Here is a 26543-nt window from a genome sequence, read left to right on the forward strand (position 1 = left end):
AATAAAGTTTGCGGATGACACGAAGCTGGGGGGTATTGCTAACACGGAGAAGGACAGGGATACTATTCAGGAAGATCTGAACCACCTTGTAAACTGGAGTAATAGAAATAGGATGAAATACAATAGTGAAAAGTGCAAGGTCATGCATTTAGGAATTAATAATAAGAATTTTGGATATACGTTGGGGGCGCATCAGTTGGAAGCGACGGAGGAGGAGAAGGACCTTGGGGTACTGGTTGATAGCAGGATGACTATGAGTCACCAATGTGATACGGCTGTTAAAAAAGCAAATGCGATTTTGGGATGCATCAGGCGGGGTATTTCCTGCAAGGATAAGGATGTGTTAGTACCGTTATATAAGGCGTTGGTGAGACCCCATCTGGAATACTGTGTGCAGTTCTGGTGTCCCATGTTCAAGAAGGATGAATTCAAACTGGAACAGGTTCAGAGACGGGCTACAAGGATGATCCGAGGAATGGAAAAACTGCCTTATGAAAGGAGACTCAAAGAGCTTGGCTTGTTTAGCCTGGCCAAAAGAAGGCTGAGGGGGGATATGCTCGCTCTATATAAATATATCAAGGGGGTTAACGTTAGGGAGGGAGAGGAATTATTTAAGTTTAGTACTAATGTAGACACGAGGACGAATGGGTATAAACTGGATATTAGGAAGTTTAGACTTGAAATTAGACGAAGGTTTCTGACCATTAGGGGAGTGAAGTTCTGGAATGGCCTTCCGAGGGAAGTAGTAGGGGCAAAAGACTTTCCTGGCTTTAAGACAAAGCTTGATAAGTATATGGAGGGGATGTTATGATAGGATCGTTAATTTGGGCAATTGATCTTGAATTACCACCAGACAGGTCTGCTCAATGGTCTGCGGGGAGATGTTGGATGCGATGGGTACTGAGTTGCTGCAGAGAATTCCTTCTTGGGTGCTAGCTGGTGACTCTTGCCCACATGCTCAGGGTTTAGCTGATCGCCATATTTGGGGTCGGGAAGGAATTTTCCTCCAGGGCGGATTGGCAGGTGCCCTGGAGGTTTTTCGCCTTCCCCTGCAGCATGGGGCACGGGTCGCTTGCTGGTGGTTTCTCTGCAGCTTGAGGTCTTCAAACCATTTTTGAGGATTTCAATAACTCGGTCCTGGGATAGGGGTTGTTATAAAATTGGATGGGTGGGGTTCTGTGGCCTGCCTTGTGCAGGAGGTCAGACTAGATGATCAGATTGGTCCCTTCTGACCTATGAGTCTATGAGTCTATGAGGAACTGACCTAATTATTTTTTTGCACCTAGTTATAGTTTTGGCCTTCACACCATCCCCTGGCAAGGAGTTCCACAGGTTCACTGTGCACTGGGTGAAAAAATACTTCCTTTTGTTTGTTTTAAACCTGCTGCCTATTAATTTCATTGGGTGACCCCTCGTTCTTGACTTCTTCACTTTCTCCACACCCTTCATGATTTTACAGGCCTCTATCATATTCCCCCCTTAGTCGTCTCTTTTCTAAACTGAAAAGTTCCCGTCCTCTTCCGGAAGCCGTTCTATACCCCTAATCATTTTTATTGCCCTTTTCCAATTCCAATGCATCTTTTTTGAGATGAGGAGACCACATCTGCACACAATATTTGAGATGTGGGCGTATCATGGATTTATATAGAGGCAATATGATATTTACTGTCTTATTATCTATCCCTTTCTTAATGATTCCTAACATCCTGTTCGCTTTTTTGATTGTCGCTGCACATTGAGTGGATGCTTCAGAAAAATATCCATAATGTCAAGATCTCTTTCTTGAGTGGTAACAGCTAATTTAGACCCCATCATTGTATATGTATAGTTGGGATTATGTTTTCCAATGTGCATTACTTTGCATTTATCAACACTGAATTTCATCTGCCATTTTGTTGCTCAGTCACCCAGTTTTGAGAGATCCTTTTGTAGCTCTTCGCAGTCTGCCTGGGACTTAACTATCTTGAGTAGTTTTTAGCCTCTGCAAATTTTGCCACCTCACTGTTTACCCCCTTTTCCAGATCATTTATGAATATGTAAAATAGGACTGGGACCAGTACAGACCCCTGGCGGACACCTCTATTTACCTCTCTCCATTCTGAAAACTGACCATTTATTCCTACCCTTTGTTTCCTGTCTTTTAACCAGTTACCAATCCATGAGAGAACCTTCCCTCTTATCCCACGACAGCTTACTTTGCTTAAGAGCCTTTGGTGAGGGACTTTGTCACAGGCTTTCTGAAAATCTAAGTACACTGTATCCACTGGATCCCCCTTGTCCACATGCTTGTTGACTCCTTCAAAGAATTCTAGTAGATTGGTGAGGCATGATTTACCTTGATAAAAACCATGCTGACTCTTCCTCAGCAAATTATGTTGATCAATGTGTTTGACAATTTTATCCTTTCCTATAGTTTCAACTACTTTGCTGGGTACTGAAGTCAGGCTTACCAGCCTGTAATTGCCTGGATCACCCCTGGAGCCCTTTTTAAAAATTGGCATCACATTAGCTATCCTCCAGTCATCCGGTACAGACGCTGATTTAAATGATAGGTTACCGACTACAGTTAGTAGTACTGGCCAGCTTTGGCAGGATAGTGGTGTCTAGTGGTTAGAGCTGGGGACTGGGAACCAAGATTCCTGGGTTCTATCTGCAGCACTGGGCAGGAAGTGGAGGCTGGCTGGCCATGCTTGCGAAGCACTCGCACTCAGCTTGCTGGCATTTCTCCACTTATCGGTCAAAGGATAACTTCAGAATGCCACATCCAACTAATTCCAAAATGCCCGAGTGCATTCTTGGCACCAACAGTCAGACCCTCCAGTAATCTGGGGGGAAAGTGAGGGGGTAAATGTAGCACTCAGCCCCCTTTAGCCCAGCCCCAGCCCCTGTGCGCTTGTCTGCAGCTGGAGCACTGGCTGATGGCCCCATGAATGCTTTCAGCACAAGGCGTAACACCAGTAGCGTAGCTAGCGGGGTTCAGTGGAAGCAGCCGCTTCCCCTCAGGGCGGCAGGCACGGAAGCGGCGCCTGCCAGCCGGCGCTGCCAGCAACACAACTGGAGGAGCCATGCGGGGGCAGCAGACGTGGCCGGAGGAGCAAGGAGGCCAGCTCCTTGGCTCAGGGCTCGGCGGCCAAGCGCTCCCCAGCCCCCCCTTGCTAATGCGGGGGGGAGGCAAAAGGGCCCCTGTGCCTTTAAGGCCACCTGGCTGGCGAGCCCCATGTGGAGCACGCCGAGCACTGGGAGCAGGTCGGGGACAGGCCACGGCGCAGGACAGAAGGTGAGCGGGGGGGTATTCCGGTCGGGCGTGGTCAGAGAAGGAGCCAGGGGGCGTGGCCAGAGGAGCCAAGGGAGGCGTGGCCAGAGGAGGAGCCAAGGGAGGGCGCCTTTTGTATGTTCGCTCCCCCTACACTGAAAACCTGGCTATGCCACTGCGTAACATGCTGACATCCTCACTGACTTCCCTCCCAGGAAGACCAAAGAGTAATGCGAGCTGCTGCAATGTGAGGGGAGAATGGGGGACTCTGGTATGGGGTGCACAGAACCCTCACTATTTGGGGCAGAGGGAAAGGGAGCCCCATGGGGGGAAGTGGACATGGAGAGAAGGGGGTAACGAGGGTTCATACAGAGCCTCTGCCAGGGGGAGAACGGGGTCCTGGAAGCGGTGAGGAGGAGAATTGGGGGTTCTGCTGTGAGGGACACAGAACCTCTAGTGGGGGTGGGTGAGACTGGAGGACCCTGGTTTGGGGAAACGGCAGAAAGGGGGGATGGGGTGCACACAGCCCCTGAAGTGGGGGACCGTGGTGTAGGGGGAGGGGGCACCCAGAGATCTTGGCGGGGAATCCCTGAAATGGAGGGGGCTGGGAGCATGGCACCCAGGGCGGTGGGGGGGATGGAGGGTTGCAGGGAGCCCCAGGGGTGTGCAGTGAGAACCCCAGTGGTTAGAGCAAGCAGACTAGAAGCCAGGACTCCTGGGTTCTGTTCCCAGGTCTGGTGCTCACGCACTGTGGGGCCTGGGGGAATGAGGCTGGGGGGAGTGGGGAGCAAGGGGAGGGAAAGCTACTGCCTGAGCCAGAGCCCCTCTGCCCTTGGACTTTGTTACAGCCACATCCCCAGAGTAGCTGCTCTCTCTCGGGTGCGACAAGGCCCAGGCCCGGCAGCAGCAGGGGTCTGCAGGCCAGATGCAGGCCCCTCGGCAACTCCCCCTCAGGTTCCTCCCGAGGCAGCGCTCCCGGCAGTCAAGTGGCGCACAAAGGGCTCTTGTTTGCACAGAACAATCCAGCCCAGATAAGCGGGGCAGGTCTGCAGATATGGAGATACGGCTGCCAACGCTGCTGCTCACAAGCCCTGCCCGGCGCCGGGAATTACTGGCTGGCTCGGCTTAGCAGGTGTGTGCCAGACGGCGCTGCAGCTCCTGCACTGCGCTGGAGTCACATTCCAGGGACTAGCCTCCACTCGCCCGCCTGATCCTGACTAAGGCGATTACGGGGCGCGTTGTCTCCGCAGCCCCTAGCAGCACCACACCCCGTGCAGCGAGCCCTGGCCTCCCCAGCTGCCTGCCTGCAGGGCCTGCTCCCCAGGACGGCCCCATCCCCGTTACTAGCTGGGGCAAGCATGGACAACCCCTGCCCCCGCCCAGCGGGAGGGGGGGTCAAACACATACCGGGGCCAGAGGGAACGGTCCCCAGCCCGCACTGCACCATCACTGCGCTCCAGCCGCGAAGGTCAGCCGACGGCGTGGGAGTCAGGGTCAGTCCCTGTGCCACCATGGGCTCCTGTATGACCATGGGCAGGGACCTCAGCCCAGGCCCTGCCCCAAGGGTAACAGCCGGGCCTCCTGCATAGAGACATGGTGAGCAGCGATACGTTCCCGGTGCCGCGCTGCCAGAGACGCCATGCACACAGGCCTGTCAAATAACTTAGAAACTCCCTGATTCCCATCTGTCCGAGATCTGCTCCCCCACCCGACCACGCCGCAGCCTCACAGCTCCCTGCTCCACCCCAGATCGTGCTGCAGCTTCACAGTTCCTCGCACCCCCCACCCGCACCACAGCTTCACAGCTCCCCACTACCCCTGCCTGCACCGCAGTGTCACAGCTCCCCGCTACCCCCCCGACTGCGCCGCAGTGTCACAGTTCCCCGCTACCCCCCTGACTGCACCGCATCACAGCTCCCCGCTACCCCCGACCGCACCGCAGTGTCACAGCTCCCCGCTACCCCCCCCGACTGCGCCGCAGTGTCACAGCTCCCCGCTACCCCCTGACTGCACCGCAGCATCACAGCTCCCCGCTTCACCCCCGACCGCACCGCAGTGTCACAGTTCCCCGCTACCCCCGACTGCACCGCGTCACAGCTCCCCGCTACCCCCGACCGCACCGCAGGGTCACAGCTCCCCGCTACCCCTTGACTGCACCACAGTGTCACAGCTCCCCGCTACCCCCTACCGCATCACAGTGTCACAGCTCCCCGCCACCCCCGACCGCACTGCAGCGTCACAGCTCCCCGCTACCCCGACTGTGCTGCAGGGTCACAGCTCCCTGCAGCCCCCAACCGCACCACAGTGTCAAAGTTCCCCACTACCCCCCAACTGCACTGCAGTGTCACAGCTCCCCCCCGACAGCACTGCAGCTTCACAGCTCCCCGCTACCCTTCCGACCGCACTGCAGCTTCACAGGCCCCCGCCAGCCCCGACTGCGCTGCAGTGTCACAGCTCCCCGCTACCCCCCGACTGCGCTGCAGCATCACAGCTCCCCACACCCCACAACCGCACCACAGCTTCACAGCTCCCTGCTATCCCCTGACTGCGCTGCAGCATCACAGCTCCCCACACCCCCCAACCGCACCGCAGGGTCACAGCTCCCCGCTACCCCCTGACTGCGCTGCAGTGTCACAGCTCCCCACTACCCCCCTGACCGCACCGCAGTGTCACAGCTTCCCGCTACCCTCAACTGCGCTGCAGGGTCACAGCTTCCCGCTTCACCCCAGACCGCGCCGCAGCCTCACAGCTCCCCACTCCCCTCCGACCACGCCACAGCCTCACAGCTCCCCGCTACCCCCCGACCGCACCACAGCCTCACAGCTCCCCACTTCCCCCCAGACTGCACTGCAGCCTCACAGCTCCCCACTCCCCCCCAGACTGCGCTGCAGGGTCACAGCTCCCCGCTACCCCCCGACCGCACCACAGCCTCACAGCTCCCCACTTCCCCCCAGACTGCACTGCAGCCTCACAGCTCCCCACTCCCCCCCAGACTGCACTGCAGCCTCACAGCTCCCCGCTACCCCCCGATCGCACCACAGCCTCACAGCTCCCCACTCCCCCCCGACCGCACCACAGCCTCACAGCTCCCCACTTCCCCCCAGACTGCACTGCAGCCTCACAGCTCCCCACTCCCCCCCAGACTGCGCTGCAGGGTCACAGCTCCCCGCTACCCCCCGACCGCACCACAGCCTCACAGCTCCCCACTTCCCCCCAGACTGCACTGCAGCCTCACAGCTCCCCACTCCCCTCCGACCACGCCACAGCCTCACAGCTCCCCGCTACCCCCGACCGCACCGCAGCCTCACAGCTCCCCACTCCCCCCCAGACTGCGCTGCAGGGTCACAGCTCCCCGCTACCCCCCGATCGCAGCACAGCCTCACAGCTCCCCACTCCCCCCCGATCACGCCGCAGCGTCACAGCTCCCTGCTCCACCAGACCGAGCCGCAGTGTCTCAGCTCCCTGCTCCCCCAAACTGCGCTGCAGAGATACAGCTCCCCGCTCGCAGACTGAGCCGTAGCCTCGCAGCTCCCCACCTGTCCAAGCTCTGCTCTGTAGTTTAGCCCCACCACGGAAATGCTAATTCCTAGCCTGTCTCTGATCTCCCATCTCTGGGCAAGTTCCCCAAGGGGGAAGGGATAGCTCAGTGGTTTGAGCATTGGCCTGCTAAACCCAGGGGTGTGAGCTCAATTCTTGAGGGGGCCACATAGGGAACTGGGGTAAAAATCTATCTGGGGAGTGGCTCTGCTTTGAGCAGGGGGTTGGACTAGATACCTCCTGAGGTCCCTTCTGTGATGAAGCAGGAACTGTCTGTGTGGGGGATGGGAGAGCCAGGGATGTCTTTAGGTGAGGGACAGGGGCTCAGCCTATAACCTGAGCCAGGGAGGAGGGTCAACACCGTTGCCCAGGAAGGTGGACAAAGGCAGGGGCCAACTGGAGGGAGTGGGTTTTTTAGTTTTGGTTTTGGGCTGGGTGGTTGGAATTCAGGGGACTAAGCTTTCTGGACCCCAGAAGGACTTGATTGAGGGGTCCTGGCTGTGCCTACAAGCTCTGCTGTACCCTACATTCCTGTTGTCCAATAAACCTTCTGTTTTACTGGCTGCCTGAGAGTCACTGTGGGTCCCAGGAAGAGGGGTGCAGGACCAGACTCCCCCACACTCCATGACACCTTCCAAACCTAATATGCTATGATTCTAAGTGAGGTGCCCAGGGCAGAGCAGCTGAGTGCCCAGCTGTGACAAAGTGGGAATGTTCTTAATGTTTTCTCTGAATAATGTGTGGGTGCCTCAGTTTCCCCTATGCATTTCTTAGGTATCTAGGTGGTGGGATGGGGGTGTGTGATTGTTGCAGAGCCCTAGAGGACAGGTGTGATGCTGTCTCCTGGTAACTGATGGTCTAGGCCCCTCCCCTGCAAGGTGCTAGATGAAGGTGTTGGAGAACAAGGAGATCAGGGGCCTTGTAGCCCGGGAAAGAGATGAGGGGCTGGAGGAGGTTTCAGTTTGGAGCTGGCTGGGAAAATGGAGAGAGACTCAGAACCGGGGTCTGGGCTCCCCATCCCCCAAGATGGATCTGACTGAGGGGTCCTGATCTCTGTACCTACAAGCTCTGTTTTAGACCGTGTTCCTGTCATCTAACAAATCTTCTGTTCTCCCGGCTGCCTGAGAGTCATGTCTGACTGCGAAGCAAAGTGGGGGTGCAGGGCCCTCTGGTTTCCCCAGGACCCCGCCCAGGCAGACTCACTGTGGGAAGCACACAGAACCTGGAGAGAGAGGTCAAGGACCTGCTGGCTTTAGATGTGATCCAGCCGTTTAACAGCCCATGGGCCTCACATGTGGGCCTAGACCCCAAAAGGACGGGTCGATCCAATTCTGTGAGGACTATTGAAAGCTTAAACCATCACGGTGTCCAATGCCGACCCCATGCCTAGGCCTGGGGAGATTCTAGACAAGCTGAGGGGGCTCAGTACCTCTCTACTATGGCTCTCACCAAGGGCGACTGGCAGATGCCAGGTTGAAATCTGCCTTCGCCACCCCTTTGGGTCCTGCCTTTCGACCTCAAGGGACGCCAGCTACCTCCCACTGCCGGGTGGGTCAGTTACTCAGGGGGATGGAGAACTTGGCCCTGGCGGACGATGACATGTGTGTCTTTAGCCAGACCTGGGAGGAACACGTGTCCCAGGTGAAGAGGGGGCTGGGCTGCCTGAAGGAGGCACGACTGATGGTAAAAGCTGGAAAGTGTAAGTTGGGAACGGCAGAGGTGTTGTACCTGGGCCACAAGGTGGGGAGCAGCTGCCCAAGCCCAGAGCTGGCCAAGGTGGTGGCGATCAGAGATTGGCCCATTCCCCAGACCAAGAAACAAGCCCAGGCCTTTTTCAGGATGGCGAGGTGCTACCGGAGGTTTGTACCCCAGGTTAGCCCCCTAGCTGCCCCATCCCTGAGCTATGTGAGAGAAGGAAGCCAGAGGAGGTGGTCTGGACCGAGCAGTACCAGAGGGCTCTCTCTATACTGAAGGAGGCTCTAATCCAGGGCCCGGTAAATTTGGCAAACCCAGACTTTGCTGAGCCTTTTGCTGTGGTCACTGTCGCCTCAGACGCAGGGCTGGGCACAGTGCTGATGCAAGCTGATGCTGAGGGGGGGAGACACCCCAGTGGGTACCTGAGCAAGAAACTGCTGCCCTGGGAGCAGAACTCTGTGGCCTCAGAGAAGAAATGCCCAGCCATGATGCCAGCCCTTAGAAAGCTGCAGCTGAATCTATTTGGGCGGCGCTTTACCGTGTGTACTGACCACTCTCCTCTGACGTGGCGGCATCAAATGTGAGGGGCTGATGCTGAGCTGCGGGTGACAGAGACACCTGGTCAGAGGGTGGCAAGGTCAAGCTGGGGGCTCTTAACCACGAGAGCCCGAGTTGCAGCCCTCCAAACTGGAGCGCTGTGAAAAGATCCAATCCTAGTTTAAACTCCAGAGGTATTGGGGTGTCAAAAGGGCCCGGGCCACATAAACCTTCCCACACGCAGCCTGCAAGCGCCATCAAGCACAACAAACCCACGGGAGAACCTGAAACTGGAAGGGCCTGGTATAACCCCCACCAAGGAATGGGAGAGATGATGGGGCATCCGTGGGAGCATTGGTGGGTTCAAACTTCCCAAGGTCACTGGCTGAAGTGACCTCGCTCAGTTCGGTCTTGAAGGTGGGAGAGATGTGATGAAGTGGGACTGTTCTTAATGTTTCCTCTGAATACTGTGTGGGAGCCTCAGTTTCCCCTATGCATTTCTTAAGTATCTAGGTGGTGGGATAGGGCTGACTGTTGCAGAGCCCTAGAGGGCAGGGGTGACCCTGCTCCTGGTAACTGATGGCCTGGGCCCCTCCCCTGCAAGGTGCCAACTGAAGGTGTTGAAGACCAAAGAGATCAGGTGGCCTCATAGCCTGGGAAAGAGACAAAGGCCTGGGGAGGGGCTGGAGAGTTTCGATTTGGAGCTGGCTGGAGGTGGGGGGATGCGAAGGCCCAGAACATGGGTCTGGGCTCCCCACCCCCCAAGATGGACTTGGCTGAGGGGCCCGGTTCTCTGTATCTACAAGCTCTGTTTTAGACCGTGTTCCTGTCGTCTAATAAACCTCTGTGTTACGTGACTGAGAGTCACGTCTGACTGCGCAGCAAAGTAGGGGTGAAGGACCCTCTGGCTTCCCCAGGACCCAGCTGGGGTGGACTCGCTGTGGGAATCGCACGGAGGGGCAGAGGATACTGAATACTCCCAGGTGAGACCCAGGAGGTGAAGCCCTGTGAGCTTCTTGCCTGGAGACAGTCTGCTCCAAGGGAGGAGGCGGCTCCCCAAAGTCCTGCCTGGCTTTGTGGGGAGCAGTTCCAGAGCATCGCCCGGGGACTTTGTGACAGCAGAGTCCCAGGGCCATGCCATGCGACACACACGCCTGCTCTCCAGCACACTCAGTTACACCCAGTGGCCCATGAGCCATGCACCTTCCCCCACTGGACATGTGCTCTGGGTTGTGGGAGCGGTCACGGTGTCTGAGCACTGTCCAGCCATGCAGCAGCCCCCTACCTAGCAGCGCTTCATTCTCTCTAGCCCTCTCCCCAGGAGGAGCTCCGGGGCTGGGGCTTTTCTAACTAACCCCTTGGTGCCCTGTGCTGGGGGTCTCGGCCTGCACGGGGCAGTGGTGCCCGTTCTGACCTACTGCATCACATGGGGCAGGGAACCTCCGACGGCAGCATCTGAGCAATCCCATTGCTGTTCCCTGGGCTAGAGAGACCAGGGAGGCCTCCCAGTGACCCCGAACCTGCCACATGCCAGTGCAGCTGTTCCCAAGAGGGAGGGACTTCATCTTGTTGCTAGACTCAGCTGCCAGCCCTCGGCTCTCACGCTGTCTGCCAGCCTACAGAGCCCCCGTCACCAGAAACCTCCTCCCGGGTGGGTGCCCCCAGACCACAATCGAGTCACCTCTGGGCCGGGTCCTGGACAAACTAACTAGTGAGCCACTAACGACTCGGACTCTCTCAATCAGCATTTCCAGGCCTTGACTCCTTCTTGGGGCTCTTTTCTGAACCCTTCCAGTGTGTCCAGTGACCTGTGCTGAGTGTGGCCCCAGGGCTGGTCTCACTGGAGTAGCCTACACAGGCAATTCCACCTCCGGCCGCTCCTGGCCACGGCCGTGCTCACCCAGCCCAGGAGCCCCTCTGGGGTGCATGCTGCACAGGGCCTGTGTTCAGCTGCTTTCCTCACAGCCCCCAGGTCCTTCTCCGAGCGGCTGCTCCCCAGGATACAGCCCATCTGAGGAGCATGACAAGAGTCCTGCACTTAGGATAGAAGAATCCCAGGCACCGCTATAGACTAGCTACCGACTGGCTAAGCGGCAGTTCTGCAGAAAAGGACCTGGGGGTTACAGTGGATGAGATGCTGGATGTGAGTCAGCAGTGTGCCCCTGTTGCCAAGAAGGCTAACAGCATATTGGGCTACATTAGTAGGGGCATTGCCAGCAGATCGAGGGACATGATTATTCCCCTCTATTCGACACTGGTGAGGCCACATCTGGAGAACTGTGTCCAGTTTTGGTCCCCCTACTACAGAAAGGATGCAGACAAATTGGAGAGTCCCGTGGAGGGCAACAAAAATGATTAGAGGGCTGGAGCACATGACTTATGAGGAGAGGTTGAGGGAACTGGGATTGTTTAATCTGCAGAAGAAAAGAATGAGGAGGGATTCGATAGAAGCCTTCAACTACCAAAGAGGATGGAGCTCGGCTGTTCTCAGTGGTGGCAGATGACAGAACAAGGAGCAATGGTCTCAAATTGCAGTGGGGGAGGTCTAGGCTGGATATTAGGAAACACTATTTCACTAGGAGGGTGGTGAAGCACTGGGATGGGTTCCCTAGGGAGGTGGTGGAATCTCCTTCCTTAGAGGTTTTTAAGGCCCAGCTTGACAAAGCCCTGGCTGGGATGATTAAGTTGGGAATTGGTCCTGCTTTGAGCAGGGGGTTGGACTAGATACCTCCTAAGGTCCCTTCCAACCCTGATATTCTATGATTCTACGACGGAGACCATGGCAGCACTTTACCCTGGGCCCTGCCCCTCCCTCGGGCAGCACGGCCGTATCCCAGGGCCGAAGTGCCGGGTGCAGCAGGAGATGAGTCTGCCTCCCTCCACTGACAGCAGCAGATCCCCATCACTGCCAGTCGGGCGGTTTCTGTCCCACGCTCTGGCCTAAATCCGGGCTGTGCCAGGCCCATGGCTTCCTAGCTGCCTTGGGCTTCCGGCTGGGAGCTGCTCAGGATCGCCAGGCTCCTGAAGATCCATTGGGCTGTCTGCTCCTTCATCCCACCCAGGTCCCTGAAGGCATCCCTGGACCCTCGTCCTGGTGAATTGCCACAAGCTCATACCGTCTCCTCCATGGCAGATCCCCAAGGAGCGGCCCCTTGGCCTGCAGTGCCTGCGCTCCTCCCAAAGCCTGCCAGAATGACCAGCGGTCTGCAGCTGAGCCTAGCAAGGCTGAGCAGGCAGCGGAGGGGGAATGACAGACATCCTGGCTACTTCTGTGCCAGGGTGGTGGCTGAGGCAGAGCTCTGGGCAACACTAGCTCTATCATGGCATCCGGCAGTGCCCATAACTCCCATGCTGGGGGACTCTGGATGCCGCACGGCCTCCACAAGGATCTCTCTGGTCCTCTGGGGGTCAGCAGCCTGCCTCCCACCTGAGCCTGGGACATGCCCACAGCCCTGTGATCAGCGGTGCTCTGCGGGAGCCAGCAACGGGCCGCTGGCTGTGGCAAGCAGCAGGAGCCCATCTCTCCCCATGCCTAGAGCCCAGCGCACGACACCCCTCAGCACAGCTCTCTGCCCCGTGCCCAGCAGCAGGCAAGGAGCAGAGCCAGAAAGGAAACACCACCAGGTCACGATACCACTCGGCTACAGACCGAGGTTACTGCGTCTGCAGCTCACAGGACAGGCTCAGAGACGGGCAGGGAGCCATTCGAGCCTGCCGGAGCAGGGACTGCTCAGCAAGGCTGGATACAGATGGGCCAGCAAAGGTGGATCGCAGGCTCCCATTTGCCCTCTCACAACACAAGGACGAGGGGACCCTGCAAGACTGAAAGGCAGCACACTGAAAACAGATCCCACAGCAGCCAATTAACCTGTGGAAATCACTGGCACAGGCCCCAGCTAGCCAGGTGCTTACGTGGTCCCTATCCCACGTTCAGCGGGAACTGACGGACAGGCCGGCAGACCCCATGCAGTGCACTGGAGCCTGCCGGGAAGACGTGGGTCCCAAGCAGGGGCTGGGGGTTCCAACTGACTGCACTAGCAGTAGCCACCCCTGGCCCCCCGCATGCCCGCAGCTCCGCCAGCCTTGGAGGGCAGAGCCCCAGGAGGCAGGTGCTTTGCCTCAGTGCCAGCATGGCCTGGGCTCGAGGCTCTGCTCACCCTCGGCGGGTGCCAGCGAAAAGAAGCGGAGGAATTCAGCCGTAACAGGCACTAATCCCCACGGCTGCTCTTCATCCAACACATTCCTCACGGGCTCTAATGTTCCACAGCTAAAGAGCCACCAGGAACTAGCCCAGGCAGGACGGGGCCCCAGCCCCTCCCGGTTGCCCTCGAACACAGCACCCTGGGGAGGGCAGGAGGCACAGCCAACGGGTCCTGCCCCATCCTCCCCAAGCCACACAACCTGCCCCGAAAGCTCAGGTTTCGCTCACCAGTCCTGCCCCAGGAGAGCTGCGCTGACATGTGGGCCACAGTGAGCTCACACCCCCAAGGGGAGGGGCAGGACCCCTCAGCCCAGTGCTGGCCTGAGGTTCCCCACCCCAATGAGGCTACCAGCAGGGATTAGCACTGGCACCCAGCCGCCCCAGCCATGGGCCAGGCCCCGCTGTGCCAGGCGCTGGACATACAGAGCCACCCACCGGTGCATGGCCCAGAGAGGAGACAGCCGGCCCTGACCCCCACACCCTGCCTCGGCACCCAGAGCAGACAGGGCACCGTGCAGGGCCTGCAAGGAGTCCCAGGAGATATGCAGCCCTTCCCCCTCCACTGAGACGTACGAACACAGAACCCTGAGACCCACCCCCTTCCCAACCCGTGGGCACCTGCCAGCGCCCCCACTCCTGCCCCACCCCACTGGCACTTTCCAATCAACAGGCCCTGAATACCAAATGGGAGAGGCCTGCTTCCACAGCGCAGTCCGGGGCAGTGCTGGGGGAAATCCCAACCCAGCCCAGCGCTCACTGGTGCAGCAGGGGTCAAAGGCTCTGAACCAGGGGAGCAGCCGGCCCCTGCCCACCTCTCTCCTCCCCAGTGGGAAGGCACTTTGCAATGCACATCTATGGAAATCAGCCAGGGCAGCGTCCACCGCAACACAACCCAAGCCCTGGCCAGAGACCAGGTTCAGTCAGGAGACCCCCCCGCACCCTGGAACCATCAGCAGGAAGGGCCCCCGCCAACAGCTGGAAAGGTGCAATCCAAGGCAGCTGTCAGGGGTGCCTCAGAGGCAGGGCTGGGATCTGACTGGGCCGCGCTAGGTCTGCCAGCAAGAAGGGAGCGAGGAACCCCATTCCTCAAGCTCAGCTGGGGCAGAGAGTCAACGAGACAGAACAGCAGCGAGATCCAGAGCCTTCCTGCTGCCCAGAGCACCGGGGAGCTCCCACCCTCGGCAGAGAGGTCCTGGCATCCCTGGACTCCGGCGGAGTGCCTAGGATGACCAGACGATATTTGGGTGGTTGTCCCACGTCCTGACCGATCTCTGGTCGGGACGCAATTTGTCCTGCTATTTTGCTCCACTGGCAGTACTCAGCTTTTTTTTTGCTCCGCCAGTGGACCCCCCCCGCCCCCGGGTCCCGCTAATTTTCTTCATCTCATCTGGTCACCCTAGGAGCGCCGAATGCTGGGAGACAGAGCTGCAGGCCACCCCTACTTCTACAGCCGGCTGCTCTGCCTACCCCAGGTAGCTGGGATCCCGCTCCACGGGCTGGCTTCCCCACCCTGCGCCCCGCACAGCTTGGCCCCTCCCAGCCCACACTGCCTCGCCCAGCCTTTGGGCCTCTTGCTCTGTCCTGGGATGCCAGGCCCAGCAGGGCCCCTGCCTGCAAACCAACCCCTCCTGCCCAGCCACAGCCAGGCCAGGCAGCTCTGTCTTCCCTCCCATCTCCATGGTGAGAACTCAGGCATCTCCAGGTGCATTAGCCAGCTGCTCAGCACACCCTGCCAGCCCCTGGGAAGGGCCTCAGACTGTCCTGTGTCAGACAGTGATCTTCTCAGCACCCGACTGCAGCAGCACCATTCAAACAGGGGTGGAGCCTGCCCCGCTCCACAAGACCGAGCGCAGAGCCAGCACGCCCAAGGGGGCGCGGGGGCCTGCAGAACTGCTGCCTGAAGCACAGAGGGAGGCAATGCAGGCCAGAGAGCACCTGGGCACAGAGAAGCCTTCCCAATGTGCTGGCAGAGGTTCATGCCAGGCAGACGGCTAGCAGGTGAGTGGGGGCTGCTAGCACTGCCCTGCCTCTGGACCCACTAGCTGCAATGGGCTGGCCCCTCGGCAGCGAGATCTCCTGAGGGCCTGCGGGAGGGAGGAGGCGGGAGCCCATGGGGCAGGTGACAGGGTTTCTGATCACCCCATTGCCAGGCCTCATGCCCAGCCTGTCACCACCTCCCTGTCACTCTCAGCTCGCCCCAGGGCCAGGGGAGGTACCAACCAGAAGCCGATAGCCATTACCTGGCACCACAGGGCATGAAGTCGGTGGGGGAAAACCCGCCCAGTGAGCAGCATAGTCCAGACCCTCCCCAGCCCCCACCAGTGTCTCCGCCCCTGGCACAGGGACCCCAGAGTCGAGCTCTGAGACCCCTGGGCTCTGGTGGGCACCGTCCCCCCTGCCAGACCCTTCTCCCCAGCAGCGGCTGAGCCCCAAAGGCTGCAGGCCCCAGCATGCGCAGCTTGGTTCCAGATGGAGCACTGGAAGCTGGGAGCTGTAGTTCCCACGTGCCTCGCCACAGGGCCCAGCTGGACCACATCTGGCCCTGGGCTCACACGGTGGCCTGCTCTGACCAGAGTAACTGGCCCCAACCAGGCTCCTTCCCCCAGGCAGGATGGAGGGGTCAGGCAATAGCTCCCTGCTACACGCCCCCTCCCCCGGGACACAGCACTCCCCTCTGCCCTGGCGTGAGGAGTCCCTTGTCCAGCTCTGGCTGCGCAGCCTGGCTCCGGCACCCCGGCTCTGCTGGCACGCACAGAGCTGCAGCAAATCGCACAGGCTGCGGCCCCAGCACAGCTCACAGTGCCCTCCTCTTTCCCCACAACCGGAGAGGTGCCGAGATCCCCCAGGGCAGGGGAGCGCCTGCCCCCCACTCACCCCACAGCATGGCCTCCCGCGCAGGGATCCCGGGCACCCAGCCTCACAGGCGTCACTTCTCAGCAAGTTGCTTCTTGCTTAATGCAGAGGCTGCCGGGGCGTCTGCCCATCTCCGGGAGAGCCCTGGAAGGAGGGGCAGGCGACACAGCTGGGCAGCCGGGGGCCCCTCAGGCAGGAGTGGGAGCTGCCATCCCACCCACACAGGCCGGGACTGCTGCTGCCCGTTTGCTGGGCCAGAGCTCAGCTCTGCCGGGCCAGCCCAGTGCCAGAGCTGGACCTGGGTGCAAAGGCACCAGCTGCTCCGTCCTGTCCCAGACAGCGCTGCCCAGCAGGCTCTGAGCCCGCACTCCTGCCTCACGCTGGAGGCTTTTATACTCGTGTGAAAGGAAAAAGCAGCAGCGGCCAGACTTTGTTTCAGCAAGTCTGTAACAGGCGCGTTCCCCAAACAAGGCTGCCGGTGCCAAGTCTCTGTAACTGCTCCTTCGAGACCCGCGAGGCTGCAGCGAGCACTCCCGCTGGGCACAGCTGGCCTGCGGCTGGGCGGGGAGCCTGGCTTGCAGCACAAAGGAGGCCAATGTCCAGCACTGGCTCCAGAGCAGGGGTGGGAGAGAGGAAAAGGAGCAGCAGAGGAGTGAATGTAACCACTTCACCCGGGTCCGAGTGGGAGGCACTCATCTACCCTGGCAAGGGGGCCATATGAGTCAGGGCAATGGGGCAAGCTTGGGGAGTGGCTGGGGATCCAGCCCGAGCGCACTAAGTGCTGGCAGATGGGAGAAGAGGCTGGATCTGATTCCACAGGGGGGATGGGCATCTGGCCTGAGCACACCCAGAATTGGCAGGTGGGAGGAGAGGCTGGATCTGGCCCCACAGGGGGGCTGGGGATCCAGCCCGAGCGCACCCAGTGCTGGCAGGTGGGAGGAGAGGCTGGATCTGACCCCACAGGGAGGATGGGCAGCTGGCCCGAGCACACCCAGCATTGGCAGGTGGGAGGAGAGGCTGGATCTGGCCCCACAGGGGGGATGGGCATCTGGCCTGAGCACACCCAGCATTGGCAGGTGGGAGGAGAGGCTGGATCTGGCCCCACAGGGGGGCTGGGGATCCGGCCCAAGCACACCCAGCACTGGCAGGTGGAAGGAGAGGCAGGATCTGACCCCACAGGGGGGATGGACATCTGGCCCGAGCGCACCCAGCATGGGGAGGCAGGGTCAGCTCTGGCCCTGCAGGAATACCACAGGAGCCAACGGAGAACCTGGGGAATCTCACCAAATTCCAGGCCTGGAAAGGCAGCAGCAACTCCTCAGAGAATGCTCACTGGCCAAAAGGATGCCAGAGTAGGACTCCAGACTGGGTCACCCTGCCTTCCATCTCCCCTGCAAGAGGGCCCTTCTCAGAGCAGATCCCACTGCCCAGACACTCTGTCCCACGGGCAGTGGAGAGAAGACAGCCCCTCTCTCCTGGTGCTCTCAGCCAGCCAAAGGGAAAGACAGCCGTTGAGCACACGCTATAGAATATCAGGGTTTGAAGGGACCTCAGGAGGCATCTAGTCTAACCCCCTGCTCAACCTGTGGAATTCCTTACCAGAAGATGTTGTGAAGGCCAGGACTGTAACAGGGTTCAAAAAAGAACTAGATAAATTCATGGAGGACAGGTCCATCAATGGCTATTAGCCAGGATGGGCAGGGGTGGTGTCCCTGGCCTCTGTTTGCCAGAAACTGGGAATGGGCGACAGGGGATGGATCACTTGATGATTCCCTGTTCTGTTCATTCCCTCTGGGGCACCAGGCATTGGCCACTGTTGGAAGGCAGGATACTGGGCTAGATGGATCTTTGGTCTGACCCAGCCTGGCCACTCTTATCACAGAGTATCAGGGTTGGAAGAGACCTCAAGAGGTATCTAGTCCAACCCCCTGCTCAAAGCAGGACCAACCCCAACTAAATCATCCCAGCCAGGGCTTTGTCAAGCTGGGCCTTAAAAACCTCTAAGGAAGGAGATTCCACCACCTCCCTAGGGAACCCATTCCAGTGCTTCACCACCCTCCTAGTGAAATAGTGTTTCCTAATATCCAACCTAGACCTCCCCCACTGCAACTTGAGACCATTGCTCCTTGTTCTGTCATCTGCCACCACTGAGAACAGCCAAGCGCCATCCTCTTTGGAATCCCCCTTCAGGTAGTTGAAAGCAGCTATCAAATCCGCCTTCATTCTTCTCTTCTGCAGACTAAACAATCCCAGTTCCCTCAGCCTCTACTCACAAGTCACATGCTCCAGCCCCCTAATCATTTTTGTTGCCGTCCACTGGACTCTTTTCAATTTTTCCACATCCTTCTTGTGGTGTGAGGCCCAAAACTGGACACAGTTCTCCAGATGAGGCCTCACCAATGTCGAATAGAGGGGAATGATCACGTCCCTCAATCTGCTGGCAATGCCCCTACTTATACAGCCCAAAATGCCATTAGCCTTCTTGGCAACAAGGGCACACTGTTGGCTCATATCCAGCTTCTCACTCACTGTAACCGCTAGGTCCTTTTCTGCAGAACCGCTGCTTAGCCAGTCGGTCCCCAGCCTGTAGCAGTGAATGGGATTCTTCCAAGTGCAGGACTCTGCACTTGTCCTTGAATCGCATCAGATTTCTTTTGGCCCAATCCTCCAATTTGTTTAGGTCACCCTATCCCTGACCTTCCCTGCACCCTCACCAGAAGAGCTATACAGGAACCCGTGTGATGCCACAGGAGTCCCCCTGCTGGCCTGTTTGGTATCTGATACAACATCCTGCAGCAGGGAGTTGCACATGTAGCTGGAATCATAGGCAGGTCTGCGTGTCCAAGCTTGGGCTTTTGCAATTCCCTTCCCATGCTGCACTGACAAAGCGCTGGGCCTTCCCACCCAAGGGAGCACCGTGTCCATTCAGCGTGCAGCTATGCTCCCTCAGAGCAGCGCCAACGAGTCACACAGCCATCTGTGACTGGCAAGGAGACTGTATCCCGTACGGGCGCACAAGGACCAAGGCCCGGTTACACACCAGATGGACTCGGCCGTGTTGCCCGGCTAAGTGTCAAGTGGCCACCTCGGGAAACTCTGAGTACAGAGCATGCAGCTCAGCTGGTGAGCGGCCACCAGCTACCAGGAGCACATCTTACCCAGCCTCCATTCGCTGCACTCGTGCCCCCCAGAATAGCAAGTCCAGGCCTCGATCCTTATTCTCCAGGTTATCTGAAAGGGTCCACAGCTCGGCTCTGTCCAGTGCATGGGCAGGGGATGGAGCTTGCTCAGGGGCCAGTCCCAGCCTGGAGTGAACCCCACAGACCAACCTAGAGCTCCCCGCCTTCCGCTTCCCATGCTGGGTGCACTCCTCTGAGCTGCCGTCTGTCCTACACAGAGAGCACAGGGTCTAAAAAGCCTCCCCCTACGCCCATACTTACAGGAGAGCGGGGCTATCCCAGAAAGCTGGGACCCTGGAGCCCCAAGTGTGACCCTGTGGCCTTCCTGGGATTGGCTGTGGGGGCTTGAAGGATTTTGCATAACAAGGAGTTTGGGGGAACGATCCCAGGCTGTAAGGATCTATCTGGGGAACCAAGGGTTGAAGGGGGCTCTTCCCTTGAGCAGATCCGGTCAAGCTCCAGGTTAGAGAGAAGGCGAGCATTTCTAAGAGGCAGGGAAGGGAGCCGCTCACAAAGGGCTGCAGACAAGCCTCTATTGCTGGCAATGTTTAAATCAGGCGTGGCTGCTTTTCCTAAAAGCCCTGCTCTAGTCCAGCCGGGATTCAACGCAGGGCAGCCCTGAGGCTGAGGTCAGACTACAGGATCACAGGCCCCAGAACCGCTGGTCCCCCTGGGGTGGGGGAGAGACAGGACAAGCCGCCCACGGCAGACACTAGGTATGATGTTTGCTCAGACTCCCTGGTGCGGAGAGCAGTGTACAGATGTGAACAGCTCGGGGCAGAGAAAGTGCTGCAGCCTTCAGGCCTGAAGCACCCGCTCAGGAACCTCACAAAATACCTTCCAGTGAAGAAGGCACAAGGATGGCCCACGGGTGGGGGCTGCTGTATTTTCTGTATCAGTCAGTCCAGAGCTCCTGGGCACAAGGCGCTCGCAGCCACAGCCTGGCACTGCTGAGCCGGGGCTCTACGTCCCATACGGGAAGCCCCCGGAGGAGCTCTGGGCGCCGACGCCGTAAGGGCCCCAGAGAGCCGGCACTGGCTGGTGAGCAGGCACAGCTCCACTCCTCATGGCGGGAAGGGCTGCCCAGCCCAGCACTGGGGCCACCCCCTCTCCTCCTTCGCCCAAACACCAGGGACTCCAGAGCTCTCATGCCCAATCCCATGCTCAGTCAGCCCCCGGCTGGCTCCCACCCATCTCCCAGGAGCTCTGGGATGCAGGGACCAGAGCTGAGTGCAGAGTCTCAGAGAGTTTCTCCAGAGGCCCCCCAGAGGGGCTGTCAGCCCTGGGGAAGAGGTCTGTGTGTGCAGCCGCCATCCTCCCTGGGGCTCCAATCCCTCCTGCAGCCACCACGCCTGATCTGCTGCCCCCAGCCGCTCCCCTCACTAAGGCAGCCAGCGGAGCAGGCAGGGACTCCCCACTCCTACTCACGCCTTCCCCTGTGAATCGTCACCACAAGACTCGCTTCCTCCCCGCCCAAACTGTCCAGCCAAGGGGTCTCCTGCTGAACCCAGCAAGACCCTGCAGGCCCCTGAAGTGGAGAAGAGTCCCCCTGCAGCCCATGCCAGCGGGAGGGGTGTCCTCGTGGAGAGTTCCCCAGGCTGCCCCACCCCTTCATGTACCTGCAGCAAAGGCATTGGCAGCTGCTCCCCGCTCCAGCCACCACCCCTCATGGCTAGAGGGGAAGGAGTCAGAAGGTTAACAACACAGCCCCACAGCAGGCCTGGGAGGGCAGGAGGCAGAGCGGAGCAGCCTAGCTGGGCACCCCTCCCCTACAGAATGAGGAAGCTCAGCTGGGAATGGGGATAGTGCGAGGTAGCGCCCTGACAGGCGGGATTCCCCAGCCCCCCAGGACACCGTCTGCATGGCAGCGCCCATCTGCCCAGCTCAGGGGCCAAGAGCCGTGATAGTCACAGTCACAGACCCAAGGACAAGCCTGGGCTGCAGCTCCACTGCCCGGGGTATCGGAGCTAAGCTGGGTGGGGTCCGTCTGCACCCACCCCCATTGGACTGCAGCAGGGACAGAGCAGAGACGGGCGCCCCTCGGACTGCTGGGAGCCAAGGGAGCCATCCAAGCACCCGCACCGTGGAGCAGGGGGTTTGCCACCCTGCTTCCCCATGGCGCCTGCCCGGGCAGAAGCCACGACAGAAGGAAACGGACTGAGGTGTCCCCCAGAGGGCTGTGCCGGGAGCTGCTCCAGCCCAGCAGCAGGGAGGAGACTGACAGGTGCCAGCCAGGAAGGATCATTACGGCAATGAAATCCCTCTGCCTTTGGCAGCCTGCTTGAAGCACTCCAGTGACCCGGAAGAGCCTGAAAGGGGGCTGGGCACCCCGCCCCCTGAAGGCAGTGGGGCTAATTGCTCTAACAGGCAGGGGCGCACTGAGCCTGCTCAGCACAGACCCTCCCAGCAGCCAACGGCGGCTCAGACAGGCTGTACCATGGGGGCACCAAGGCCAGACCCTTCCCCCTCCCAGCCCAGCCTTCCTGGCTGCCACACAAAGCGACCCGACGCGGCGGGAGCCATCCTAATGAGAGCCCGAGCTGTGGGAGGAGCAATCCCCATCCTGGCGCGGCCCTAGCCCCACACTCTGCGGGGAGGAACATGGCACGGCCAACACCATCCCCACGCAGCTCCGGGAGCCCTCGCCCCTGTGCCCTCGGCACTGCCAGCGCCCCACGGCTACCCGCATCCCCCTGGCATCCCCCCCACACACTGCCAGAGCTTCCGGACCCCTCGCCCCCACAGCACTGCTGGTACCTGGGACCCTGGCCCCAGTGCTACCTCCACCCCCCACAGACACACACCCTGCCAGCGCCCCGGGACCTTGGCCCCACAGCTACTCCCATCCCCCTGCCACCCCCCCCCCCCACTGCCAGTGGTTTTGGAGCCCTCGCCCCTTCGCCCCCACAGTACCCGGGACCCTGGCCTCAGCGCTACCCCCACGCACCACAGACACACACCCTCCCAGCGCTTCGGGACCCTGGCCCCAGCGCTACCCCATCCCCCCCCCCACACACCCTGCCAGTGCCTCAGGGACCCTGGCCCCAGCGCTATCCCCATACCCCCACACACAGTCACTCCCCCCACAGCTGGCATCACCCCCACCACATGGCCAGCGCCTAAGCCCAGCATGCAGGGCTGCAGAGAACACACTCATCTTCTTCCTCGCAGCGGTGACCCCCTAGGTCCTGCAGACAGACACAGCGGCAGGACACTAGCTCTGGGGCCTGTGAAACAGGCCGCGTCCAGCACATCCACAAGGGAGAGGAATCGTGCTGGACAAGTGCCCCGTACATCACTCAATCACTCCCAGCATTACACAGCCACCCAGCGCGGGACCAGCACACGCCCTCAGGCTGGCCATTTGCCCCCCAGGCCTGCAAGGGGTCACCAGCGACACAAATCGGTAACTTTCAGCAGAGCCCAGGGACCTTCGAGCGCAGCAAACGCATGTCATGGGATAGCCAACTCCTCAGCAGAGCAGAGCTGGAAGAGCAGGGGGCTGCGAGTCAGGAGTGAGGAGCACTGCAGTCAGATGGAGGAGCTCGGGGCTGGAAGAGCAGGGGGCTGGAAGGGTGGGACACTGACAGAGCTGAGGAGATACCTGGCTCGGAGGTGCACCTTGCAGCCCTGAACCATCCCATCCCCTCCACTTTCATGGCTGTCAGCCTGCTAAGGGAGGTCTCTGAAGCAGAGAACAGCTGAAGTACCGGGAGTGGGGGGTGTCTACCCAACATCATTGTCCTACGTCAAACCAAATATCTGGGGCTTCCTGCACGCTCCCTGTGCCCCAGCAAGGGAGCCACCTCTGCCAGGGCGCGGCGTCTGGACAGACTCACCTGCACAGTGACTGCCAGCTCTGCTGGAGCTCAGGACAGGCAGCGCAGAGAAGGGACTGATCCACCCAGCACCATTCCACGAGTCACTGAAACACAGAAAGGACAGTAATGGGTTAACAGCAGTGCCCATCCCCACTTCACTGCCTCCCCCAGCCCGCCCACCCCCGTTCTCTCCAGGTGACACCAACCCCAACCCTCCAGGAGCAAGCGCCAACCGGAACAAAGTGGCTCCGGTCCCAATTGTATGGTACGATCACTCCCCAAAGCATCCTGGGAGAAGACTTGCAGACCCAAGGTGGACAGGGCATTAGACACGGGATCGATACCCTCCAATCTGGCCCCAGGGCATGGGTGTCACGGAATCCCTGGGTGATGCTCTGGAACTGCTCCCCACCAAGCCAGTCAGGACTTTGGGGAGCTTCCTCTCCCTCGGAGCAGACTGTCTCCAGAGCAAGGTGCTCAAACGGCGTCACCTCCTGGGTCTCTCCTTGGAGCATTCAGCATGCTCTGCCCCTCCGTGCGCTTCCCACAGCGAGTCGCCCCAGCAGGGTCCTGGGGAAGCCACAGGGTCCTGCACCCTCCCTTTGCAGTCAGAGGTGACTCATCCCCCAGGTCTGCACTTCACTCCTCGTCCCGCCAGCTCCAGATTAACACCCCCCTCCAGCCCCTCCTCTCTGCTCAGCTCCTTTCCCGGGCCAGGAGGTCACCTGATCCCTTTGTCTCCAACACCTTCAGTTGGCACCTTTGCAGGGGAGGGGCCTAGGCCATCAGTTGCTAGGAGACAGAGTGCCAGGAATTTAGGTGCACTGGCCCTTTGCTCTGTAGCAATCACACACCCTTATCCCACCACCTGGATACCTAAGAACTGCAGAGGGGACACTGAGGCACCAACACAGTATTCAGAGAAAACATTAAGATCATTCCCAGTTCATCACAATGGGGAACAGCTGGCTCGGGGGGGCAGGGAATGGGGACATGGGGCTTTTCCCCTTTAGGGGACACCAGCTCCAGTCCTGCCCCAAAGCAGGGGCCTTGCTAGCCCAGGGAAGGAGTAAGGAATGGGCACAGAGAATGTCACGTCTAGAGCACCAGTTCCAGGGTGATCCAGGCATTCCCAGTTTCCAGGCTTGATTGCTGAGACTTATTACAGAGGTTCTCTGAAAGCCACTCGTTAGGGCTGTGTCCTGAAATGGGCTTCAAATTCCTGTTTCTGGCCCTGCTCCATTCGCCCCCAATGACCAGCACTCATTCGAAGGCCAGAAGGGACCCATTTACCCAGAGAACCTCACCAGGGCTGGTAAAGGAATGGCCACCCCCTACTTCCAGCATCCAACCCAGCACTGCTGTGTGTGCTTGAGTGGGCCTGGCAGAGTTGCCCAGGTGTGAGGGGCTGGCGAAGGGCGCAAGGCAGGCTGATGCTCCTGGGGCGGCTGAGTTCAGGCTGTGCTGGTGGAAAGGGGGAGCCTCTGGCGGGGCCAGGGGTAGATCCGCATTCATCTCCTTGCACTTGTGGGTAGGAGTCAGGCATGCCGTGTGTGCCACAAACCGAACTGCTTCACACCTGCACTCCTGCATGTGCACTGCGCCTAACGATGCAGCTGAACAGCCTCAGAAAGCCACACTGGTGCAGAACATCGCAGCCTGCCTGCTCAGCAGCGTAGGGCTGGCTCCACTCCGCATCTTCTCCTCACTGAACAGAGGCTCATTCAAGGTTTCTGCCCTGATTTGCAAAGCCCTCCATGGGGCTGGCCCTAGCTCCGAGAGCCCTTGTGACAAAGTGGGAATTTTCTGTAATTCTTTCCTGAAACCAGCATGTGCCTTGTTTTCCCTACACTTTGCATGGCTGGGCGGGGAGAGATACCATCTGGATGGAATGAAGAGTTATTAAGGATCTGGTTGAAACCACCCCAGCTCACCAAGGGGGTCACGAGACAATGGAGCAGCAGCTACTCAAGGATTTAGGATCCCAGCTGAAGAACAAAGGCCTGAGGTGTGAGCGTTGGCTTCTGCCGGACGCTCTCTCACCTGGGACCTAACGAAGGAAAGACAGAGAGCCTGAAAATGGGGTTCCTGGCAGCGTGGCTGGTGCGCGGGGCTGAGCAGCACGGACTCGGCGTTACCCTTCAGGTCTGCCTGCTGACCTAAGGACGGCCGATGCCATGTGCCAGGTGAACCCACCTGGTCTGAGTGTCGCTGGAACATGCTGAGGTGCAGCGGTCCCTGCGGAGCGGGTGAGTCTCTGCCAGGAGTCTGGCTCAGTTGCTCTTACAGGGCAGAGCTCACGCGGTGTAGGGGGCTGGTGCCCCAGAGGTTCAGGTTCAGCAGGTGGTGAGGCCTGCCCTGGAGGCTGAGTGAGACTCCTGGGGCTCTGGCACACTGAAGACGTTCCTCCACCAGACTGAGGTGTTGCCCCGATCCTGTGGGTACATGACACCCCTTCCCTCCACAACCCCAAGCTCACACCACAGCTCCGTTCTGACAGAAGAATTCAACTGTCGCCCAACTGCAGAAGACTCACAAGTACAGGAGACAACTTGCTAGGAACTGGCCCTAGGAACTCTCTGCCACAAGGGAAGAGACCCACAGCCGCACCGCACGGCTCTCAGACTCAGCTTCCTCTCGAGCCAGGTCAAAGGCCAATAGACCTGGTACCCACTGAAGCCATCTCTCTGCTGGGCAAGGCAGGCAGAGGGATTGTTGCGGTTCTATTTTTAGCTCCTAGGGCGGTGCTCAGACAGCGAGGGGACCACACAATTAGCTGAGGCACAATGGAGCAGCAGGAGACAGCGCTGTGTTCGCAGCAGCGTGGAGGCTGGAGAGAAAGTGACAGTGATCAGGCAAGAGACGCTCAGGGCACAGACACCGTGAAAGGGAGACAAAGCTGGCAGCGAGCTGATGGGCAGGGGAGACAAGAGCGGTCCTGGAGATGCCAGGTGGGGGACAGGAGTCCTGAGCAGGAGGAGGGGTTGGGTTCTCAGGAGAGGCAGCTGGACACCTCAGGGCAGAGAGGCAGAGGCCCAGCTCAGAGAGATCTGAGAAGGCCCAGTGGACCGGTGGCGATGGAGGACAAACCTGAGGGACGCCGACAGGCCTGGGGGAGAGGGGTGGGCAGCCCAGCTGGGGACGGGAGAGCCAGTGAGCAGACAGGCATGGAAGAGGAGGGAGCAGAGATTTACAGCCTGGAGGAGGGCGCCAAGGAGAGCTGAACCAGCTTGGAGGAGAGCAGGCAGGGAGCTGGAGGAGACGCAGGAGGAAGCAGCAAGTTCTTGGGTAGTGACAAGTGTTTCCTTTACAGCTGGCCCAGGCCGAGGAAGTTGGGGGCTCAGCACCGAGTAGGGGCTGAGGGGAAGAGAGGGACTGAGGAAGGAGGCTGTGGACGGAGACGATGCTAGGGCAGTACCAGGATGCTCCCTGGCGGCAGTGCAGGAGCCCAGGCTATGCAAAGCGGG

At 59.5% G+C, this 26543-nt stretch overlaps 2 protein-coding genes across 3 annotated transcripts in view; one reads left to right on the forward strand and one right to left on the reverse strand.

The window, feature by feature from the left end:
* SLC4A2 (solute carrier family 4 member 2) overlaps positions 1–23200 on the reverse strand; it is an 86997-nt gene extending 63797 nt beyond the window's left edge. The window contains exon 1 of one of the 2 annotated variants that reach the window (XM_050942423.1): positions 23095–23200. The gene's annotated coding sequence lies outside the window, so the exon portion shown is untranslated. Of the gene's footprint in view, positions 1–16097; positions 16477–23094 lie in introns of those variants that run through there. The other variant, XM_050942425.1, reaches the window with a different exon arrangement.
* Positions 23201–25028: 1828 nt separating this feature from the next.
* Positions 25029–26543, forward strand: part of CDK5 (cyclin dependent kinase 5) — a 3904-nt gene continuing 2389 nt past the window's right edge. Inside the window, exon 1 of the mRNA XM_050942880.1 lies at positions 25029–25086. Coding sequence (XP_050798837.1) covers positions 25029–25086 — 58 coding nt within the window. The remainder of the gene's footprint in view (positions 25087–26543) is intronic.

The sequence above is a fragment of the Gopherus flavomarginatus genome, chromosome 2 (assembly GCF_025201925.1).
Source record: "Gopherus flavomarginatus isolate rGopFla2 chromosome 2, rGopFla2.mat.asm, whole genome shotgun sequence".
In the NCBI taxonomy this organism is placed as follows: domain Eukaryota; kingdom Metazoa; phylum Chordata; order Testudines; family Testudinidae; genus Gopherus; species Gopherus flavomarginatus.